The 21,213-nt window shown below is 31.5% G+C and overlaps 4 protein-coding genes across 7 annotated transcripts; all 4 read left to right on the forward strand.

Annotated features, from left to right (window-relative positions):
• Positions 1 to 2,090: 2,090 nt before the first annotated feature.
• IFR (isoflavone reductase) lies at positions 2,091 to 4,062 on the forward strand. Its single transcript, NM_001289198.2, has 5 exons — positions 2,091 to 2,545; positions 2,639 to 2,773; positions 3,065 to 3,302; positions 3,421 to 3,624; positions 3,703 to 4,062. The coding sequence occupies exons 1-5, from the start codon at positions 2,330 to 2,332 to the stop codon at positions 3,864 to 3,866; spliced, it is 957 nt and encodes a 318-aa protein (NP_001276127.2). The 5' UTR covers positions 2,091 to 2,329; the 3' UTR covers positions 3,867 to 4,062.
• Positions 4,063 to 7,081: 3,019 nt separating this feature from the next.
• On the forward strand, positions 7,082 to 8,909 carry LOC100781863 (NmrA-like family domain-containing protein). Its single transcript, NM_001371239.1, has 5 exons — positions 7,082 to 7,556; positions 7,650 to 7,784; positions 7,868 to 8,105; positions 8,187 to 8,390; positions 8,498 to 8,909. Exons 1-5 carry the CDS (start codon positions 7,341 to 7,343, stop codon positions 8,659 to 8,661), a joined length of 957 nt encoding a protein of 318 aa, NP_001358168.1. The 5' UTR covers positions 7,082 to 7,340; the 3' UTR covers positions 8,662 to 8,909.
• Positions 8,910 to 11,196: 2,287 nt separating this feature from the next.
• LOC100795321 (uncharacterized) lies at positions 11,197 to 15,602 on the forward strand. Its single transcript, XM_006590632.4, has 11 exons — positions 11,197 to 12,625; positions 12,932 to 13,042; positions 13,125 to 13,157; positions 13,280 to 13,457; positions 13,552 to 13,733; positions 13,936 to 14,072; positions 14,157 to 14,252; positions 14,480 to 14,549; positions 14,631 to 14,705; positions 14,801 to 14,846; positions 15,108 to 15,602. The coding sequence occupies exons 1-11, from the start codon at positions 11,450 to 11,452 to the stop codon at positions 15,167 to 15,169; spliced, it is 2,166 nt and encodes a 721-aa protein (XP_006590695.1). The 5' UTR covers positions 11,197 to 11,449; the 3' UTR covers positions 15,170 to 15,602.
• A 1,255-nt stretch (positions 15,603 to 16,857) lies between these two features.
• Positions 16,858 to 20,187, forward strand: LOC100306258 (uncharacterized). Of its 4 annotated transcripts, none has more exons than NM_001249218.2 (9): positions 16,870 to 16,907; positions 17,532 to 17,668; positions 17,878 to 17,906; positions 18,248 to 18,313; positions 18,489 to 18,596; positions 18,700 to 18,765; positions 19,269 to 19,389; positions 19,704 to 19,785; positions 19,893 to 20,025. In NM_001249218.2, exons 2-9 carry the CDS (start codon positions 17,542 to 17,544, stop codon positions 19,933 to 19,935), a joined length of 642 nt encoding a protein of 213 aa, NP_001236147.1. In that variant the 5' UTR covers positions 16,870 to 16,907; positions 17,532 to 17,541; the 3' UTR covers positions 19,936 to 20,025. The 4 variants fall into 4 exon arrangements, with proteins under 4 accessions (XP_040862312.1, NP_001236147.1, XP_040862311.1 ...); XM_041006377.1 differs by lacking the exon at positions 16,870 to 16,907 and adding an exon at positions 16,942 to 17,133 and having other exon boundaries at positions 19,893 to 20,187; XM_026124271.2 differs by lacking the exon at positions 16,870 to 16,907 and adding an exon at positions 16,942 to 17,090 and having other exon boundaries at positions 19,893 to 20,187.
• Positions 20,188 to 21,213: the final 1,026 nt, after the last annotated feature.

The following is a 21,213-nucleotide window of genomic DNA, read 5'->3' on the forward strand; positions in this document are numbered from 1 at the left end:
ACGAGGTTGTTAGGTTATTTCACCTACCAAAGAGCAAAGGAGTCAAAACGAGACTACATGATCGCCAACAAAAACAAAAATCATAACATAAGTTTGAGTTAGTTTGTTTGACTGATCTAGTATGAAGTATCATTGTATCAGTAATTGTTGACTACTGGAAAACAAAACTTATGTCGTGAACAAAACTGTACAATAAAGCAAGCATTGAATTTTAATTTGAAAATAGGTATACTATACAAATAAAATGATTGATTTAAATGTAGAAAATCGATCTATTGAATAAATATGTTAACTCTCTCAACAAAATGTTAATTTAGTTACTTTAGCATTTAATTATATTATTAAAGTTAATTTTATATTATATTTAATTCAATTTAATAAATATACAATTTAATATTATTATGTAATAAGTACTGGAAAGATACAACTTTATACCTCTTTCCAAGGGCACTGGAGGTAGTAGGTGACTTGGTGGAGCGATGAGTACTACCTTTTTAAAACAAAACAAAAAATTATTAATAAATTAATTTTCTCTTCTTAAAAAAACATTCTAGTTTATTTATCTAATTTCTTTATTTTCTCATATCTTATTTTTTATTCAATAACAAAATTATTTTTTTATTAATAAAATAATGTTCTATATTAATTTGCACATATTAAATATGTGAAAATTTAATTTTTCTTTAACTTTTTTTTTTGTTTTATCGAAATTATGGTTTCGCCCATAAGAAAAACAAGTTATAAATATTTTCAATAAGTTAGCTAATCTATTTTAATTATTAAACAATGAAATTACTCTATAATATATTAAGCATTTGCTTACTTTGCGTGGAACTTTTATTTTAAACAATTTAGAAAATATTTAACTTTTTTGAAAAAATAACATGACATTACCTCTAGGAAATCGATCGTTAGATAAGGAATTTTTAATTCTTTATTTTTATAGTGACTAAACTCACTTTAAAGGATAAATCCTCGAGGGGTATACATAATAAATCATAAATGTGTTAGAATATCATTTTTTAAAAGGACCAATATCTTCTTATTAACAAGTGAAATTACTTACTTCATCATCTGTAATTTAAATCTCCTTAAGTAGTCTCTAATTTAAACTTTTTATATAAAAAGTAAATATTGGCCAGGTTTTATCTCTTTAAATACTAAAAAATGATCCCTTTGAATAAATTCTATAACTCAAGTCGGTTTAACAAGTGTTAAAACTATAACCAGTTAGCCGCGAAGATACGAGAATGACGCAAATTGCAAGAAAAAAATATATCAAAAACAAAAATTAAAAAAAATCCAAAATTTTGCACAATATATCACATTTATATATGAAAAAAATAATTTATAATATGATAATATAAAATAATTTTACACATTATTCACTCATAAATTATTATGTGAAAACTTTATTAAATTTTATAATAATTATCTTAAAAGTAATTAATTATTTGTATAAAAAAATTTATACTAACCATACATATTATAATTATTAAAAGCTTTGTATACATACACACAAACATGATCTACAAATGTGTTAGGTGATATTTTTTTTTAAAACCACAAATATTTTTTATTAGAAATAATCTTATTTGATTCATATAGTTGGTAGTTGGTAATAATCAGTATAGTAAAGATAGTAATAATAAAATGTGAAATGATTCGTTGTCCTTTCTTTTTCATCATCGATTATTACACTATTTCTTAATATTTATAATAACTTGGTTAATAAATGGTTTGAGCTTTCCTCAATTTTTAATTTTCTTCTACTCAAGAAACAAACACGTCCGTCCCTTTCTTTACTAAGACCATGCATGGTCTTTTTCACCGGTACCCAAAACAATAATTTTATGAAGCCATCGAATTTTTTATTGTGCATGTGACCACTAAATTCCCAAAACAATTTAAAATTCAAAAACCTGTTATATTAAAATATACTCCAGCAAAATGTTATATAAAAATAAAATGATGAATATTAAAATTATTTCGTTTCAATATCAATAATGAAACATACAATTATTATATATTTGTATAATTTTTTTAATTCATACAAAGACTAGTCAAATTATTGGTTGGTTTGGACTACACAGAATTCATGGAGCCGCCGCCGGCCGCAGATCAGGAAATAGATACTTGTTTGTTTGGTGCGTTAAACTTGGAAACAAAAGAAGTGAAATTTTGCATATAGATCAAAGTTGATGGCCCTATAAATACAAATTGAAGTATTGCTATGCATCATCACTAAGCCATTGCTAGTTTGATTACCTATCAAAACCAGAAAAACACACTGCAATTGTTTGGACTAGTTTTAATTTCTTCCAATTCCATGGCTGGGAAAGATAGAATCCTGATTTTGGGACCCACTGGAGCCATTGGAAGGCACATAGTCTGGGCAAGTGTGAAGGCAGGGAACCCAACATTTGTGTTGGTGAGGAACACCCCTGGCTCTAACAACAGGGTCAATCTGGTCAAAGCTGCTAATCCTGAAACCAAGGAAGAGCTCATTGAGAGCTTCAAAAATTCAGGAGTAAATCTAATTCAGGTTGGTGCTAGCAATTTCTTATTTAGAACTAGTTTCAAACTTAATCCTAGTAGGAGTAATTGATTTGATGTATCTGTTTAATGGGATCTTCAGGGAGATATGAATGATCATGAGAGTCTGGTTAATGCAATCAAGCAAGTTGATGTCGTAATCTGTGCATTTGGTAGACTACTAATTGAAGACCAGTTGAAGATCATTGCAGCAATAAAAGAAGCTGGAAACGTCAAGGTTAGTCCTTTTTACTGAATAATCTTAAATTTGTGTTTTCAAATTACCATGCACTTTAAATTAAGTAACGTAGTACTAGAAGATTAATTTTATTTGCTCATGTAACAAAAATATTTTCTTTTAAGATGACTTTTAATTTAATTATTATAAAAATCAATAATTGCACTATCAGTACGTAGGTTAGTTTTTTTCCAAAACTTATCCAATTGTTTAATGCTGTCTAAAATTGTTAATAAATTTTTCTACACTAATAATTAGAAAATGTTGATTCTTAATTCCTTGTGTCAACAGAGATTTTTTCCATCTGAATTTGGATTGGATGTGGATCGTCACGATTCAGTTGACCCAGTTAGAGAAGTTTTCGAGGAAAAAGCAAGAATTCGAAGAATAATTGAAGCCGAAGGAATTCCATACACTTACCTATGTTGTCATGCCTTTACTGGTTACTTCTTACGTAACCTGGCACAGATTGACATCACTGTTCCTCCGAGGGACAAGGTATTCATTCTAGGAGATGGAAATGTGAAAGGTAATAAACTATAGCTGAATTAGTTATAAACGATTTTAATTGTTTCAGCACAAGTGATAAATCTCAGAGACACAACTCAGTTGCTTCAAAGTGTACATGTTTTTTTTACTTGTTTCAGGAGCGTTTGTGACTGAGGCTGATGTGGGAACTTTGACCATCGAAGCAGCGAATGACCCTAATGCCTTGAACAAAACCGTGCACATAAGACTCCCTAAGAATTATTTGACCATAAATGAGATCATCTCTTTGTGGGAGAACAAAATTGGGAAGACTCTTGAAAAAACTTATGTTTCAGAGGAAAAGGTTCTTAAAGACATTAAGGGTCGGTAACAAATTCATTTTTAAAAATATATGTGAAACTAATTCTTGATTTATAATGTTTTTTTTTGGTTTACTGCAGAGGCTTCTTTTCCAAACAATTACCTGCTGGCATTGTACCACTCACAGCAGATAAAGGGAGATGCAGTGTATGAGATTGACACTGCCAAAGATCTTGAGGCTTCTGAAGCTTATCCTAACGTGGAATACACCACCGTCGATGAATATTTGAATCAGTTTGTCTGATTTTTGAGTAATTGATGCAATTTTTGTTGCTCTGCAAAGTGCTCAATAAAACCTATGCCTTTTCTTTTTTGCGAAATTGGTTGCTTTTGTCCTATGTTTCGGAAACCATCCACATTAATGTAATCTTTTTTTTTTTTACCTTAATAATACTCTAATCTGCGGTCGGAAGCACTGTTTAAATTTTTTTACATCATTCATGAATACGTGTCACTGCTCCATTTTCTGGCGAGGGGTTCACACTGGACTCACACGTGGGTGTGAAAGAGTGATAGCACTCCACAATTATACTCTACAAATTGTTGCATAAATAAAATTAAAAAATATATATGACTTAACGGAACAAAAAAATAAATGCTACATTATTTTAAGTATTTTTAGACTTATATTTCCAATTAAAATTATATTTTTATTTTGATAATCAATGTAATAAAAATAGGCATTAGCGGTAATTAGTAAAGTAAAACTTTAATTTGATTGAAAAACACTTATAACAAAAATATCTAAAGTACTCCTACATCAAAAAAAAAAAATTGGGAATAAAGTAATTGTTTTGTTTAATTGTATTTTCATTTTCTTCCAAATTCAAATATATTACTATTATTTTTTTAAAATCTTGTAGAAATTTTAAAAATTTATGTGGTCTTTGATTCTGAAAAGTATGAAACGATAGTCAATAGATAGAATGGTAGAATCAGTAAAAAAAAAAAAAAAAAGTAGTATGATCTTTTAAAATATACTATATAGGACGACGTTATTGACACGTTCGAGTCCTTCTCAATAAGCATGATGTTAGGTGCACACTAAAGTTAGTCAACATTATATAAGAGATAATGATATAAGAGAGGAGGGAAAAATAATAATATAACAATAGGGGATATATATGAAAAAAAAAATTAAAAAAGAAAGTAGAAGTATTAAATAAGTATTTATATTACTTAAGTGTTTTTGTATTGTTGTTATTAAATTCAAAAATAAAAACTAGTTTAGGAATCCAATTGAGAAATAAATACAAGTTGAGGGATTCAATTCAAAAAAGTAATTCAGTGATCAAATTAAAAATTGTCAAATAATTCAAAGACATGTGAATTAATTTAATCTTGTTTAAATTACTTTTATGATTAACTAGCTGAAAATAGATGAATCATTGGAAATTAGAGAGGCCAAATGATAAGCAAAATAAGAACAAATATTTATGAAGTATTAATTGGAAATTAGAAGTTTTTGGAAAATTTAAATATCCTTATATGATGTTGATCTTCATCCACAATCAGCATTTGTAAATGTAAATTTGAAGTAGTTTTTCCCCTTTTTGTTTTCATTATCAGGTTCATTCATGTCTTGCCAATAGAAGTTTTTGGAAAATCAACTTTTGAGCTTGTACGCAGTTGTAGTTATGTTCATGAAACGTCTTCAGTTCACAATAGCACTATAATTTAGAACTACTCTTTTATGCTCAATTTGCCACTTCATTAGCTTTTTATAACATATTAAGCAAGTTGCTTAAAAAAAATACATGTACGTCTTATAAAAAATGCTTTTGATATGTGTTGTACATAGAAAACGTTCTTACCTAAATTCAACTATGTATAAACTGAAACTAATATAGAAAATGAAAGGTGTGTATTTAACTTTTAGAATTCAATTATGTGGAAAAAAAAACTTTTAAAATTCAATTTTATCAAAATTTATGCAGAAACAAACCTAAATATAATGACCCTGTGGTTGGTTTACTGATTTGTCATGATTTCATGTTCAGTTGACACATTACATACGATTAAATATAAAATTGCTACAAGAGTCGTTTATATTGACCAGTCAATACGGTGTGTGTACATGCATGTGACTCTATTCAAACCATTTATAACAAAAAAATTTTAAATAATCAATTTAAATAAGAGAAAGATTATAAAAAATATATATTAAGATAAATTAAATTATTTTTATATTTGAATACATTATAATAAAAATGGTTTTAAACTGATTCATTTCATTTAGATAACTTTAAAGTATTTTTTTACAATAAAATTGCAAAAAATAAGTGAAATAATTATTTATAGTAGTAAATTTTGTATTTAAATCAATTATTTGTTAGGGATAAGATGGAAAATTAAAACTAACCAAAATACACAAATTGGTAGCTTTTAATTATAAATTTTAAGATTTTATTTATCATAGAAAAATATTTTCATTTATTCAGATTTGATCATAAAATACTACACATTTGAATAATATTGTCGTACTGATAATGTTTTCTATCAATTAATTTATAATATTTAAAATAACATAAATCCAAACATATTTTGATTATTTTACGGTAAAGAGAGACAAAAATATGAGAATGCAATTATTATTGATTAAAAACCAACAACTCTCTACTATAGTCAATAAAGATGGGATATGTAATTTTAACTACAAAGTTTTTTTTTTAGCATATTAATAAATTTTGAAGATTGATATCAACAATTTTTAATATTTTATTATAAATATGAAAAGAAAGTAAATAAACTTTAATGAAATAATATTTTAGTAAAAATTATAAAATATTGATTTGATTTGAATTTTATTTTAAATGAAAATCAAATCGAATCGAATCGTATATATTTTTTAAGTTTGATCCAAATGATTTTTTTGATGAAAAATCAAATCGAACAACAAATATCTCTAATAATTTATAACTAAACTATAATTGTTATTAATGAATAAAAATGAGTTTAATGATTATACACTTTGATGATGTAAAAAAAATTCTACCATAAATTTATTGACTTTCATTGATAAATATTTTAAAAGTTATATTAATAATAAATTATGATTGAAAAATGTTTGATTTTGTTTTACTTATATATGTATAGCTATAGTGGTGGACCTACAGCGAGTCGAGGGTTTGTACTTATACCCTCTCATTTTTTTAAAATTCATCAAATTTATAAATAAAATTTTATATTTTTATATTTTATTTTATTTATATTTATATAATTAAACCCATTAATTTTATTTTTTATAATTTACACTCAGTCACTTAGGGTCTTGGATCTGCCAAATGTATAGCTGGTTGAGAATATATATAATCGGTTAGATAATAAGCTTTTCATAATTAATTATGAAATGATTATAATAATCACTTTATACATTGGTTATTAAATAGCTATGAAAATGTCGTGACAAGCAGCCCCAGTTGTAAGTACAGAACTACACATATATTCTTCGACAGTCAACTCAATAGCCTATCCAAAAAAAAGGTTGTTTCAGAATTGAGAGCACCGGTCGCTGGACGGAAACAAAATGGATATTTGTTTAATTGACATGAGAAAGATGGAAATTAATTAGGGAAGAAATGTCATACAGATCAAAGTTAGTGCCCTATAAATACTAACCAAAGCATTGCTCTGCACCACAAGCCATTGCTAGTTTAGTTCCATACATAGCAAGAAAAACACACTCACACACAGTGCTTGTTTAGACTAGTGATCTTCCATGGCTGTGAAGGATAGAATCCTGGTCTTGGGACCCACAGGAGCCATTGGAAGGCACATAGTTTGGGCAAGTTTAAAGGCAGGGAATCCCACTTTTATATTGGTTAGGGACACCCCTGCCTCTGTTAACAAGCCAAGGCTTGTCACTGCTGCTAATCCTGAAACCAGGGAAGAACTCATTCAGAGCTTCCAAAATTCTGGAGTTACTCTAATCCAGGTTGATGCTTTCATTTCAAGTCTGCTGACATCATTAGGTTCCGATATCCGAAGTATTTGAGAACTTAATTTATCTGTTTAATGGGATATGCAGGGAGATCTGAATGATCATGAAAGTCTGGTTAAAGCAATCAAGCAAGTTGATGTAGTAATCTGCTCATTTGGTAGACTACTAATAGAAGATCAGGTCAAGATCGTTGCAGCAATAAAAGAAGCTGGAAACGTTAAGGTGCGCACTTTGCTCCCTTTTTGTTGTATGATAATTTTGCTGTTGGGTTAAATTAAACTATTCTTACTTTCTTGTGTGAACAGAGATTTTTTCCATCTGAATTTGGGCTGGATGTGGACCGTCACGATGCAACTGAGCCAGTCAGAGAAGTTTTCGAGGAAAAAGCGAAAATCCGAAGAGTAATTGAAGCTGAAGGAATTCCATACACTTACCTATGTTGCCATGCCTTTACTGGTTACTTCTTACGTAACCTTGCACAGATTGACATCACTGTTCCTCCTAGGGACAAGGTTTTCATTCAAGGAGATGGAAATGTCAAAGGTAATAATATACTATAGTTGTTTTTAGCTACGTCATAAATATATAGAGTAAGAAATAATTTATTTGCTTTACTTCATTCAGGAGCGTATATCACTGAGGCCGATGTGGGAGTTTTTACAATCCAAGCGGCAAATGACCCTAATGCCTTGAACAAAGCTGTGCACATAAGACTCCCTAACAATTATTTGTCCTTAAATGATATCATCTCTTTGTGGGAGAAAAAAATAGGGAAGACTCTTGAGAAAATTTATGTTCCAGAGGAACAAGTTCTTAAGCAAATTAAGGGTCAGTAACAACACTCTTTTTAGACTTCACAAAATCATTTTTTATAGGATATGGTTTTAAGTACATGTTACATCAAATTGATTTATAATGTTTCTGGTTTACTGCAGAGACTTCTTTCCCAAATAATTACCTGCTGGCTTTGTACCACTCACAGCAGATAAAGGGAGATGCAGTGTATGAGATTGACCCTGCCAAAGACCTTGAGGCTTCTGAGGCTTATCCTGACGTGAAATACACCACTGTTTCTGAATATTTGGATCAGTTTGTCTGATTTCCGAAATCTTAGGAACCAAAGCACTTTTATGATGTTATCACTCTGCAAAATGCTTAATAAAATTAATGCAGTTTTTCCTTTTCTTTCAGAAAAGGCCTTTTTGCAACACTACCATTGTGGCATTGTTTGTTTCGTGGTGGTTGCTGGTGTTTGTCCTGTTCTGAAGAACCTATCCCCATTAATGTAATGTTATACCTGAAAAATAATAATATAATCTGTGCTACTGTTTGCACATCATCTAGACATCTACGTTCTGTTTTAACATCGTTACATCTCTGTCATTGCTTGTTTTCTGCGTAACGACGTAGAGTTCCCTTAGAATATTATTTAAAGCGCACACCAGTATTGACTCACAATGAATCAAAAAAAGTATTGATTCTCAACTCACTGCATGAACAATCAAAATAATGGACATTATTTAAATATATATAACATCGTCTATGTATTTTTAAGGCCAGAAACACGTTACTCTCCCAAACAGTCAAAAAGAATAAACACAATATATATAAAAAGAATAATCATAGAAACAGAAAATATTAATTATTATTTTTCAAAGTTCAAATTGTCAAAAAAAAAAAAAATCTCCTACATAGTTGCAGTTAGAATTTAAACTTTAAGATAAAATAAGAATGAATTAAGTTTGTAGTCCCTCAATTTGTTTAGATTCTAATTTTTAGTTCTTTCAATTTTTTTACAATTTTTAATTCTTCGTTAATTTTTTTCAGGATTTTTAGTCCTTTAAGAGTTTTTGTCTATTTTTAATCTCTTGTTTATTTTTATTGTTTAAAATTAGTTTTTATTTTGTCAATTTTTAATCCCTTATTTATTTTATATTTGAGATTAATTTTCTATAAAATAAAAGAGGAACTAAAATAGACAAAAACTGAAGGACTAAAAATCCAGACAAAAAATTAATGGAGTATTAGGAGTTTATGTCACCGAGGAAGACATTGGGACTTATACCATCAAAGCAGTGGACGATCCAAGAACCTTGAACAAAATTCTGTACCTGAAACCCCCTGCCAATGTTTTGACATTCAACGAGCTCATCTCCTTATGGGAGAACAAGATTCTGAAGGCACTATAGAAAACTTATGTTCCTGAGGATTAAATTATCAAGAGCATCCAGGGTCAGTATGAAGTTGTTATGAATAGTAACTAGGCTAGCTATGCTAAACTACACTAACAAGTATTTCATAATTCTTCTCTCTCATTTCCATTCACTTAGTGCTTATTTATACATATAATTGTTTGTCTACTAGTGAGAATATTTGCCTAACAGAATTGCACTATTGCATATTGCGTAACTAATTCTGTTATCACCTGCTGAAATGGCCTGTGTTCTGTTGCTGAATTGCTATCATCCACACTTCCACCCAAGTCAATAAAACAACAGCCACTGGCCTCTTGTGTGTTAGCCAGTTGGCCATCTGTTTTCCTCAAAATAATCCCTCCTTACTGTACTTTATATAGTCTGTATTCTGTGCTGCTTTTTGCTAGGCTACACGTTGTTAAAAAATTCTTCTAAATATTGAAGTTGTAACTTGCATAACAAATTGTTTATCACTCGACTTCTTTGGCTTCGTTCATATTTTGCTTTGTGACAGTGAAGATTCGTCGTTCATATTAAGTGCAAACCCGAGGAAGGAATGAAGGATAGACGGTCTATATAATGATATTTTTGTTAACACTTTATGAAAAAGAACAAAATGTTCAAGCACTTTCTTTGCCTAAATGACTTTAATAAACGGAATAACAATACAGTATATACTGTATCCTCGAAGCTGAATTTACATTAAAATTACATACTTGATTTCTCATGCAACTATATTTTATGGAAGACGAGTATTGAGATACTTTGTGAAAAGAGACATTCATGCACCATATTCCTTCATCAAACAAGGATGAAAACACCGCTTTGTTATTTTTAATTTGCATATTTTTGAAAGAGGAGAAATAAGTTACTCCAAGAATAAATCTAATGAAGTCATCTTCATCTTTCATTTTTTTAATGTAATAGTCAAAACAACGTGAAATCATCATCACATTATTGTAATTATTGGTAAAAACTCAGAAAAATTGTATTGTCAAACTATGCCGCACATCACTTTCCAATACATTCTTGATCCCTTTTCTCCCCCTCCATGAACAATGAGAAAATGCGATCGTTTACCACTGCATGGTAGGAAACAAAGTCAAAGGCATAATTGTCTATAATATAAACAAAAGAATAAAGTTAAATAAAAGCATAATTAATCTAATCTAATCTATTGGTGAACTTAACTAAGCTCATTTTTAGAAGGCTTGATCAGGATAGAACAACGTTGATAACCAAGTAGGGTAATCTCGTCACAGATTGCTGGCACCTGACAAGATACTCGAAATTCCTATGCAAATTGTAATCTACAACATCATCACAAAGCCACAGGGGAAAAAGACAATATAGCATATACTTTAGCAAAAAACATCAAATGACTACAGGACACATTTTTTTCATCTACCCACGTACAACCATGTTGTCATCATCGTCACCAACGCGTCTCATTTCGAAACCATCGTGCTTCTATTCCCAATTCTTCTTCTTTTTTCCGTGTGTTGGAAGATACCCTTTTGTATCATTGTCACAAAGTATCAAACTCGTCTTTTTGTCTGTCACTATATCATTACCACTCACGAGATTCCACCCAACCTCTTTTTAGTTTCTAAACTCATGAGAGCACAAAAACCACTTTCATTAGTTGTTGTTTGAGTGTAGTTAAGGTAAACTAACCAACCTTATTCATAGATGGATCAGTCACCACCTTATTATAACCGATTTCCTCAGACTCCAAGCTCATCCAAGAAGGGAAGAAGTGGTTATGAACCATCAGACACAGAGACAGAGTGGCAAGAGATTCCACGGCACGAACGAGAAAGAAGAAACTTCACTTTAGAAGAAACAAAAGCATTTACACTAATGAACAAAAGCCCCATGGCACTACACAGGAGACACCCTTCAAGGTTTGAACATGAAGTCTCATCAGCTTCAACAGCTTCACGAAGAAGACACCATAGTAAATCACCCTATAAGCTGCGCGTAGCAGAAGAAGATGTTACTGTTGCTGCATCATCATCACCCATAACAGGTTTGAATACAAAGAGAAATATCAGTCCCTTGCCGAGACCTGACCTTGGAAGAACCGTGTCTCCTTTCAGGGAGCAAAGAATTGAGAAGCCACACTACAAGAGATCAGTGACAGCTCCAAGATTGAGGATTCAAGAGAGCAACAACGGAGGGAGAACCATTAATGAAATGGTTCATAAACAAAGAGAAGCTTCTCCTTTCGAAGCGCCTTCGGTTGGCATAATCAACGAGATGATAGCACAGGTGAAGCTATCTAAAGATCCCACTAGTGATTATTCATCAGTGCTCGAAAGCACTGATTCCATTCATCCGGGTGACCTTTTCTTTTCTCGCGAATGCAACGCCTTGCAAGCGAAGAATTCTTCGTTGCCAAGACGCATCCAGCAGTGTGAGTATTTCAGTCCAAGACCACCGGTGAACACCACCAGAATCCCATCTGAAAGCAAAGGAAATAATGGTGACATTAACATGAAAATGAATATCTTGTCTCGATCAAACACGGGTTTAAGTTCTGCGGCTACGAGTAGAAAGGGCAGTGACACTGGGAAGCCAAGTAGTGTAACAAGCGAAGCTAGTGGAAAGACAACTGCAAGCATGAAGAAATTCACAGCCAATAGAAAAAAGAATCAGAAAGATACATGGTTTTCTTGCATGAAAACAGGTAACTGTAGAACCACAAAAAAATCGCCCGAACGTCGACCTATTGATGAATCTTCTTTCATAGAGAAGGCAGTTGTAGTGGAAAGCCTCCCACAATTCTGGGCAGATAAACACCAACCTGCTTCACTTAATGGCTTCATTTGCAATAAACATGAAGCTCAACTTCTCAAGGAATTGGTATGTTCCCAAATACTCACATATGGTTCCCATTATATCCCTTGAATTCTTCCTATGGACTAAACTTAGGCATAGTTCAATAGGTATTTTTAGTGTTATTTTTCAATTAGAATTGAAGTTTTATTTCAGTACCTTGATCAGATATTTAATACTAATATTTAATCTGCGAATTACTGAGATAAAACTCACATTCTGGTTATAGAACAATACTAAAATCACCTAATAAATTACATCTAAGTTTTGTTCTCTTCTCTTATTATTACTTGTATTTGTGTAACTTATGACTCAAGCTACTTTGCTTTTCAGGTGTCTCAGGGCTCTTGTCCTCATATTTTGCTTCTAGGACCCTCTGGCTCCGGGAAAAGAGAACTAGCAATGGCTATTCTTCGAGAAATATATGGGGATGCATGTTGTAACGTATGTTTCTTCCCATAACTTTCTTTCCAGATATTTTTCATGTTTTGTATTTATAAGCTGACTTTATAAGACCCTTTTGCAGCTGTCTCATGATTTAAGACATTTTCCTATTCAGGTAGAGATTTCTCACTTTCCTAACTATAGTTTTGATATACGATAAGTACAACTTGAAAAGCCATTTATTATTATTATTATTTCAAAAAGTTGCATCACCTATATTATTTACTACATTGACAGGACCAAAGGCTTAAGAAAGTATCTGTTCCAATAACATCCAGTTCTCATCACATGGAGCTAGATGTAAATTCAGAACCAAATGCTAAATATGCTTTAATGGGATTAATCAAAGAAATTAGCAATATATATGCGATTGCCCCTGAAGTCAGCAATATTAATTTCAAGTCAGATTTTAAAGGTTAGTAGCTTAATAGCTTGTTTATTTTACTTCCTAAACAGATTGATCCTTTAATGTGAGCCTAGATAATGTGGCTGAATTCTGTTGATTTCAGTTATAGTTCTTTATGACGTCCACAAAGCAGTAGATAACATCCAGCACATTATCAAATGGATCATAGACCGCTATTCTGATATATGCAAATTAGTCCTCTGCTGTGAAGATGATGCAGACCTTATTGAACCTGTGAAAAACCGATTCAAAGTTATCCAAGTTGATGCTCCTCAGAATCACGAAGTAAGACTAAAAGAAAATACAAAATTTTAAAGTAAACATCAATCTGAAACATATCAGATGTTTATTTGGCTGTCTTAAATTGCAATTTTGGAAAAGATCAAACTTTCCTTCCATTAATATCAACCATCTTATAACTTCTAAGGAGTTATTTACTTTCAAAAAAGCAAAATTAATTAACAGATACGAACCTTCAACTATACAGATTATTGAGGTTCTTATTCAGATAGCAAAGAATGAGGAAATTGATCTATCCGTGAATTTTGCTGCAAAAATTGCTACAAAATCTAAGCAGAACCTCAGAAAAGCAATCATGGCTCTTGAAGCATGCAATGCACACAAGTAAACTTCTGACTGACAACATATTTATTTTAACATTTCTAGAAAATTCTCTATAGAGACTAAATGGGGCACTATGATGGGCAGCTATCCTTTTTCAGAAGAACAACCAATTCCGGTTGGATGGGAGGAGATTGTAATAGAAGTTGCTGCAGAGATCCTAGCTGATCCATCATTTTCACGGCAAGAAACTTCTCTTTCTATCTTATGTTCTATAAGGGAGAATGAGAAGCTAATAACATCTTATTATTTGGGTTCTGAATACAACTAAGCTGCTTTACTTCTATTCTTTATAAGACTGGCTTATTTGAAGGCAGAAACAATATAAGTAGCATCATTTTGTAACTTTAAAATTGTCGATCAGATTATGGATTAAGTTTTTAATTTGAATTTTGTTATGGTTTTATCAGCTTACTCTCAATACGAGGGAAATTTCAAATGCTTCTGTTGGATTTTGTCCACCCGAAATTGATTCTCCAGGTAATGAATAAGAGTCCATAAATAATTTATTCAACTAACCAAAATACTAGTGCATATTATACATTCTGTTCAAACAAGCAGAAACTCGTGGAACATCTCCTAAAAAGAATTGAGGCCAGCTTAAGAAGGGAGCTTTACTACTGGCATGCTTATTATGTGAGTTTCTCCCTCCATAATCTAGATAACCCCTTCACCCCAATTTTATGTTTATTTCTTTTGGTAAATTAGTAACCAAAGTCTATAATGAACAGGACAGAAGACTCCCACCAGGAATAACAGCTTTACTAAAGTTAGAAGGTAAGCATAGTGACCCTTCTAATCACATTTAAGCTAGCCATATAGATTTGCCTAGCAGAAATAAAATAATATTATAGACTAATATGCACAATTCGGAAGGGGTCTAACTCAATTGGTTGAACAGTGTCTAAACCCTTTAGTACTATCTTGGATTCTAAGGATAAAAGAAAAGACTAATATGCAGCATGATTTCCCTCAATAACCTGCTGAGACTTGCTGTTTTGGGTGTAGTATTATTGACTAATATGCTCTTCTCTGCAGAATTCGTGGCCAAGTTCATGAGCATGTGCAGAAAAAACTCTGGCAGTCGGAAATATGTGTAGATTAACATGGATGCCATTTGAGGATGAATCCTTACTCAGACACAATTAAGAATGTCAACATCATATTCATATGAGCAGCACTAATGAATGTTTTAATTAGTAGAAGAACGTGATTCCGTATCCCATTTGGAAAGAAAAATATTTTAGTAGAGATCAGAAAGGAAAGTACTTAAATCAGATTCTGTTTCATTCGTAGAACGCATGCATAAAGTATTTAATATTGTTCAAACTAAAAGTCAGCTTGAAGCCCTCAAAGCTCATAGTGAAGTGTGAACCAGAGAGTTCGGTGAGCCTTAACATGGTGATATTGTAAAATGCTCTTTTCTTGGGCAGGAGTCTCGAGCACGCGTTCACATAAAAAGCCTAAAAAAGTCCTCATTTAATGGTTCTACTCTTGGAAAACTGTCGCCAGTATTAGTATATCTTTCGTTCAATACTACATTGTCACTTCTTAACTTTTTAGTCTGGCAACGTACACGTTGTGTTGTGGTCACAACTGGGTCTATTTTCTGCAGAAATTTTAATTGCGTCTTTGGTTTCAAGTATATTAAAATTTGAGAAGATACACAAGCTAAATTATTAAGGTGCTTGATCCACGTCAATTTAGAAGCAAGAAAAATTAGCTTTTACATTTCTCCTAAAATTTTGACGCGGAAATTTATTATTCACATGTCTAATACGTGTAAACAAACGTCCACTAAGAATCAAACATCATTGACATATCTATATTTTAATCTTAGTACTTTTTTTTTTTAATCTTAGTACTCATCAATAATCAACTCTCGGTAATTTTAAAACCTAGAGACTTAATACTAAACTAGGGAAAAGACTCTATGTCTTTTTATAAAATAATTAAAAGAGTAATAGAGAGTATATGTTACATAGAAAATGAGAAAGAATGTAAGGAAGTAATGGATACTGGGTACTTTTAGCAGATAATTTTGAGAATAGTTAAAAAGTGAAATAGTTTTAAGAAAATGTGGATATTAAAAGGAGAAATTCTTTTTATACATTGATATAGAATTACTAGAGAAATGACTTTACATTTTTTGAAAATGAAAGAAGAAGAAAGAGTAAGGTTACATAAAAAATAAGGGGAGCTGTGAGGAAACAGTGGGTGGCTGTAGTAAATAGTTTCGAGAATAGTTAGAGAGTAAATTGATAGTATTGACAAAATATAGACATCAAATAGAGGAGGTTTTATTTTGGTAAACCCATGATAAAAATAAATAGAAGTATTATATATATAGTTATAAAAATTTAAAATATAAAAATAAATTATATTCAAAACTTATTTACTTAACTTACTTTGTATTCATTTAATTTATAAATAAAATTAATTTAGCATAACACACCATAAATTTATAATAAGATTACTTTAAACACGCATTTTAATTGTATTTAACATTTAAAAAATAGTTTGATTTAAATAATTTTTTTTTAATCAGCAGCCAGCACAGAAGAAAAAAGTTCTTAAAAATTTAGTATTCTTTGGCAGCAGCCAGCAGTCAGCAGTGATTGACATGTGACGTTTTCCGAAATCCAAAAATTCCGTATATCCATCCATAGCCATCTGATGGAAACCCACTTTAATCAAACGACACATATTCACTCATGGACTGGCCGGTGGCCGGTGGCCGCTGAACCGAGTGCTATATGCATTACCCGTTTTATTCTTCACTTGTTTCGCACTTTCTTTCACTCACCAGTCACCACCTCTGAACTCTCTCTCTCATCTGTAAGTTCTTTAACCTTTTCCACCCCAATAAGCCAAAAAGCTTTACCATGCTACTATTTTTTTCTGCTTTCCTTTTCATGATTCGTTTTTTCATTCTCTGCATCGCTCTCGTTGATTGTTATGCTCCTTCTTTTCCTTTTTCTTGTTTCTCGATCTAATGCAACCTGAAAAAAAAAAAAAAAAGTAATCACCATTTTTCAGATATGCTATTTTTTAAGTTCCCGAGGTTTCTTTTTACTTGATGCTGTGTTTGTCAATTTCGGTCTTTATTCTTCAATAACTACGTCTAATTGAATCATTTTTTTCATGTGACTATATACCTCGTACACATAGATTCATAGGTCTTTTGGAATCAATACTTTTAAGAAACTGAGGTTGATTCTTCTTATTGTTTTTTTGATTGCAATGAATCAAACGTATAAGGTTGACTTGGTGGTTGGAAAGAGGTCTTAAGGGTGGAGGGAGAAGGGGAAAGATGTCCTGGGTTTGGATTCTCCAATAGTCCAATTGACATTTCTAACCAAATTAACAAACTAACGTTTGGTGTCAAAAAAAAAAGAGTCCTAATGATTTTGATTGATAGTGTCTTATTTTGTGTGTGTGATATTTTTTATGCTTATGTAGATAAGTCAACATGGCTCATCATGAAGATTCAAGTGCATGGAATTCGAGTAAACCTCACCCTAAGCTCAATGAAAGAATTCTGTCTTCTCTGTCACGGAGAACTGTTGCTGCTCACCCCTGGCACGACTTAGAGATTGGTAAACAGACCCCGATTGTTTTGGATTTTATTTTTTGGTCACTTTTAATTATAATGAAACATGGTTTATTTTTTCAAAGAAAAAACCTATTTTGTTTGTTTTCTCCTCAATGATGGAGGAGTTCCTCTTTAGTTTTTTCAATAAGACATCTTTCCACTGATGTAGCAATATTTGACTGAAAACTATCTAATGCTTTTGTGCACATGCAGGGCCAGGAGCTCCAGCAGTTTTCAACTGTGTAAGCTTTTACTCTATTGTAACTTAATCGCAAATCTTAGGAAAAACTTTATCAGAAGATATTTTGCAACATCATGGCCATCTTAGTTTTGGGGCTTATTTAATTTATTTCTGGCAATCCTTCAAATATTTAATCTTTGTAGTGAATGCAGCTAAAAAAAGTACTTTAGCTTTAACAAGGATACGATGGTAATGAAATCTTCATTTTATGACTTGAATTGAGGTTCTGCTTAAATAAGGAGAAATCACTAGCAGTCTGAAACTTCAAATCTTACATTTTGCCTTCATTGATTATTCCATTGAACTCTTGTTTCTAGGGAAATAAATCGATTTCAATGGCAGGTGGTTGAAATTGGCAAAGGAAGTAAGGTTAAGTATGAGCTGGACAAGACAAGTGGACTTATAAAGGTGTGGTTGCCATTTTCTTGCATTCCTCTTCTTCATTTCCTTATGCTTGATGTATTTGCAAAATATGAAAGACTTTCTTTTAATAGGATAGTATTCTCATTTACCATTTCGAAGTTTATGTCTGTACTGAAGCATAACTAACTCACTAACGAATGTGCTGATCAACCCAACTTAGGTTGATCGTATTCTTTACTCATCAGTAGTCTACCCACACAACTATGGTTTTATCCCAAGAACCATTTGTGAAGACAGTGATCCTATGGACGTGCTGGTTCTAATGCAGGTAGCAATGCTTAAAAAATTATTGTTTCTGATGTTGAACCGAAAATGTTTGTTTCCAGCCAAAATTTCAACTGTATTAAAATGTGAACTTTTATTCTGAGAAGGAACCCGTGCTTCCTGGTTCCTTCCTTCGTGCTCGTGCTATTGGACTAATGCCTATGATTGACCAGGTAAAAGTTCCCTCCTCCTTGCTTTCTGTTTTTCATTTGCATTGGGACAATGAAGAAGTGAGGGTCTATTCTGAAAAAATTTAAAAGGCTACCCATTAAATATTTTTAATTATTTATGATCAGTTAATTATTTGCTCCTCTCCTAGTGGTAGTGTATTGAACATCAAAGTCTATTGAATTGATAAAAAACATTGCCCTACCTTGTTAGTTGATATGACATGCTGAAATTTGTCACCATTAACCTTTGAAACCCTAGTCCAATTTTAGCTTGGACAGTGTTATGATTGAGATGGAGGTTCATTTCTTGGGAGCAATGAAATAAAATTGAAGGTTGCGAGGGACATTGTTAAATGTATGTCAACACCCTTATAAGGATCTGACTGCAACTTCTGTTCACTTTATATTTCACTTGGCTTTCAACATTGCATAATTCGAATAATTTTGTCACCACTTAAAGTACAAATTTGGAGAAAAATTATATTTTCTAACAAATTCTGCTACAGGGTGAGAGGGATGACAAGATCATAGCAGTTTGTGCTGATGACCCTGAGTTCCGCCATTACACAGACATCAAGGAGCTTCCTCCACATCGGCTTGCTGAAATCAGAAGATTCTTTGAGGACTGTATCCTGTTATTTGCACTTATACATAAACCACATGCATCTCTGTACGAGTTATTGACAATTAATGATTAGTTTCTTTTACAATAAAGCCTATAGAACGTTTGGGCCAATATAAAAACTTTTACTTTTACTTTCACATTTTCTATCTCGTAACATGTAGGGCTAATGTCTAATGGATTACCAAATACCAAATACACTCCAAGTCCCTCGTAGGTTTTGGTGACCATTTAAATAACTTTCTTCTATCAATGCTATCAATGCCACATCCCCTGGTTTCAGTGGTTTGCTGCATGTTTCCTTAGCTTGTCACACTAGACAAGAAGAATGAGAACAAAATAGTTGATGTTGAAGACTTTCTACCAGCTGAAGCTGCCATTGATGCCATCAAGTACTCCATGTAAGCTATTTTCCTTTACCGTGACTCAAATTGTGTCTATTTTTGGATTCTTGGCACTAATTTGAATGATTAATTTATTTTTCTTACATGGATGTTTCCTTTTGCAGGGACTTGTATGCTGCTTACATAGTTGAGAGCTTAAGGCACTAACTTCTTTAGAAACTGAATAGCCAATTCCAATTATGTAAAATGTGAATGAAACTCCATAAACATTCTGATTTCCGTGCCGTTCTGTTATGGCACTACTGCTGCCTCGGTTCTTGACACAACAGTGTCAAAAACTTTCTGCTTTGGGATGCGGCTGTACTGCTACTCAATAATGAGTTCATTTCTAGTATTGAAGAGTCCTTTGTTTGGTATTGGAGAAATGGTAACACATGAATGAATTTTCAGTTAAGCAAATTCCTCCAGTTTTACTTTTGATAAAGTTACAAATAATAGTTTGTGTTTTTCCTTAAATTTGACATGAAAAGATAGAGACTTGGATTGAGTACGTGTGTAATAGTCGTATCACATTAGTTTTAACTTAAAACTCAGTTTGGTTTAGATTTTGAAAAGAAAAAAAATTAAAAGTTTAATTTACATTTATTTTGGAAATAGTATTTTAAAGTAAAATTGTTTTGAAATGTAAATATACATATGTTAAAAATTTACTGGAATTCATACTTAGAAACATTTTCAGGTTGGAAAAGTTTAAATTAACTTGCCATAGAATATGAATATACATACATATGTTTATATACAATTTTTTTTCTGGCCATAGTTTTCATTCATAATATTTATTTAAATACAAAACAAATTAATTCATCAACATTTCTCAGCTCCTACACCGACTTACCAACAACTTGGGACTTTTATAAGCTTTTATATTTTGATTTTTTATCACACAAATATCCATTTATTTAATTATTTACTTGGTTATAGGAGTTAGGAGTATTTGTAACGTGTCCCTTCCTATTATATCAACTTGACCAAAAGTAAATTCGAATATCCTTTTTTAAAAAAAATCAAATTTTAATATCTTTAAATTATAGAAATATTCAATTGTGTTTGGTTTATCAGTTTAAGAACGAGTTTAAATTATATTTTCGACTATTTCAACATAAGTTAACATAAACTATTGCAAGTATACCTTTTTTATAATTGCATACAACCATTTGCAATTATGAAATGTTAAGATGTGGTCCTATTATAAATGTCACGATATAAGGACATATTTCATCTTAAATTTTGTCTTTTTTATATTATTTAATAATAACAACATTGAAATTAAAACTTAAACCCTCAAATATACTATCAAAGCCGTGTCCTAATTTTTGGTGTGAATCCTATTATCCTAAAAATTGTCGTATATTATATTTAAAAATCAATTATTTTCATATTGCTTTGTTAACTAATTATTTAATTGAAAAAATCATGCCAATAACA

Source organism: Glycine max, chromosome 11 (assembly GCF_000004515.6).
Source record: "Glycine max cultivar Williams 82 chromosome 11, Glycine_max_v4.0, whole genome shotgun sequence".
NCBI lineage: Eukaryota > Viridiplantae > Streptophyta > Magnoliopsida > Fabales > Fabaceae > Glycine > Glycine max.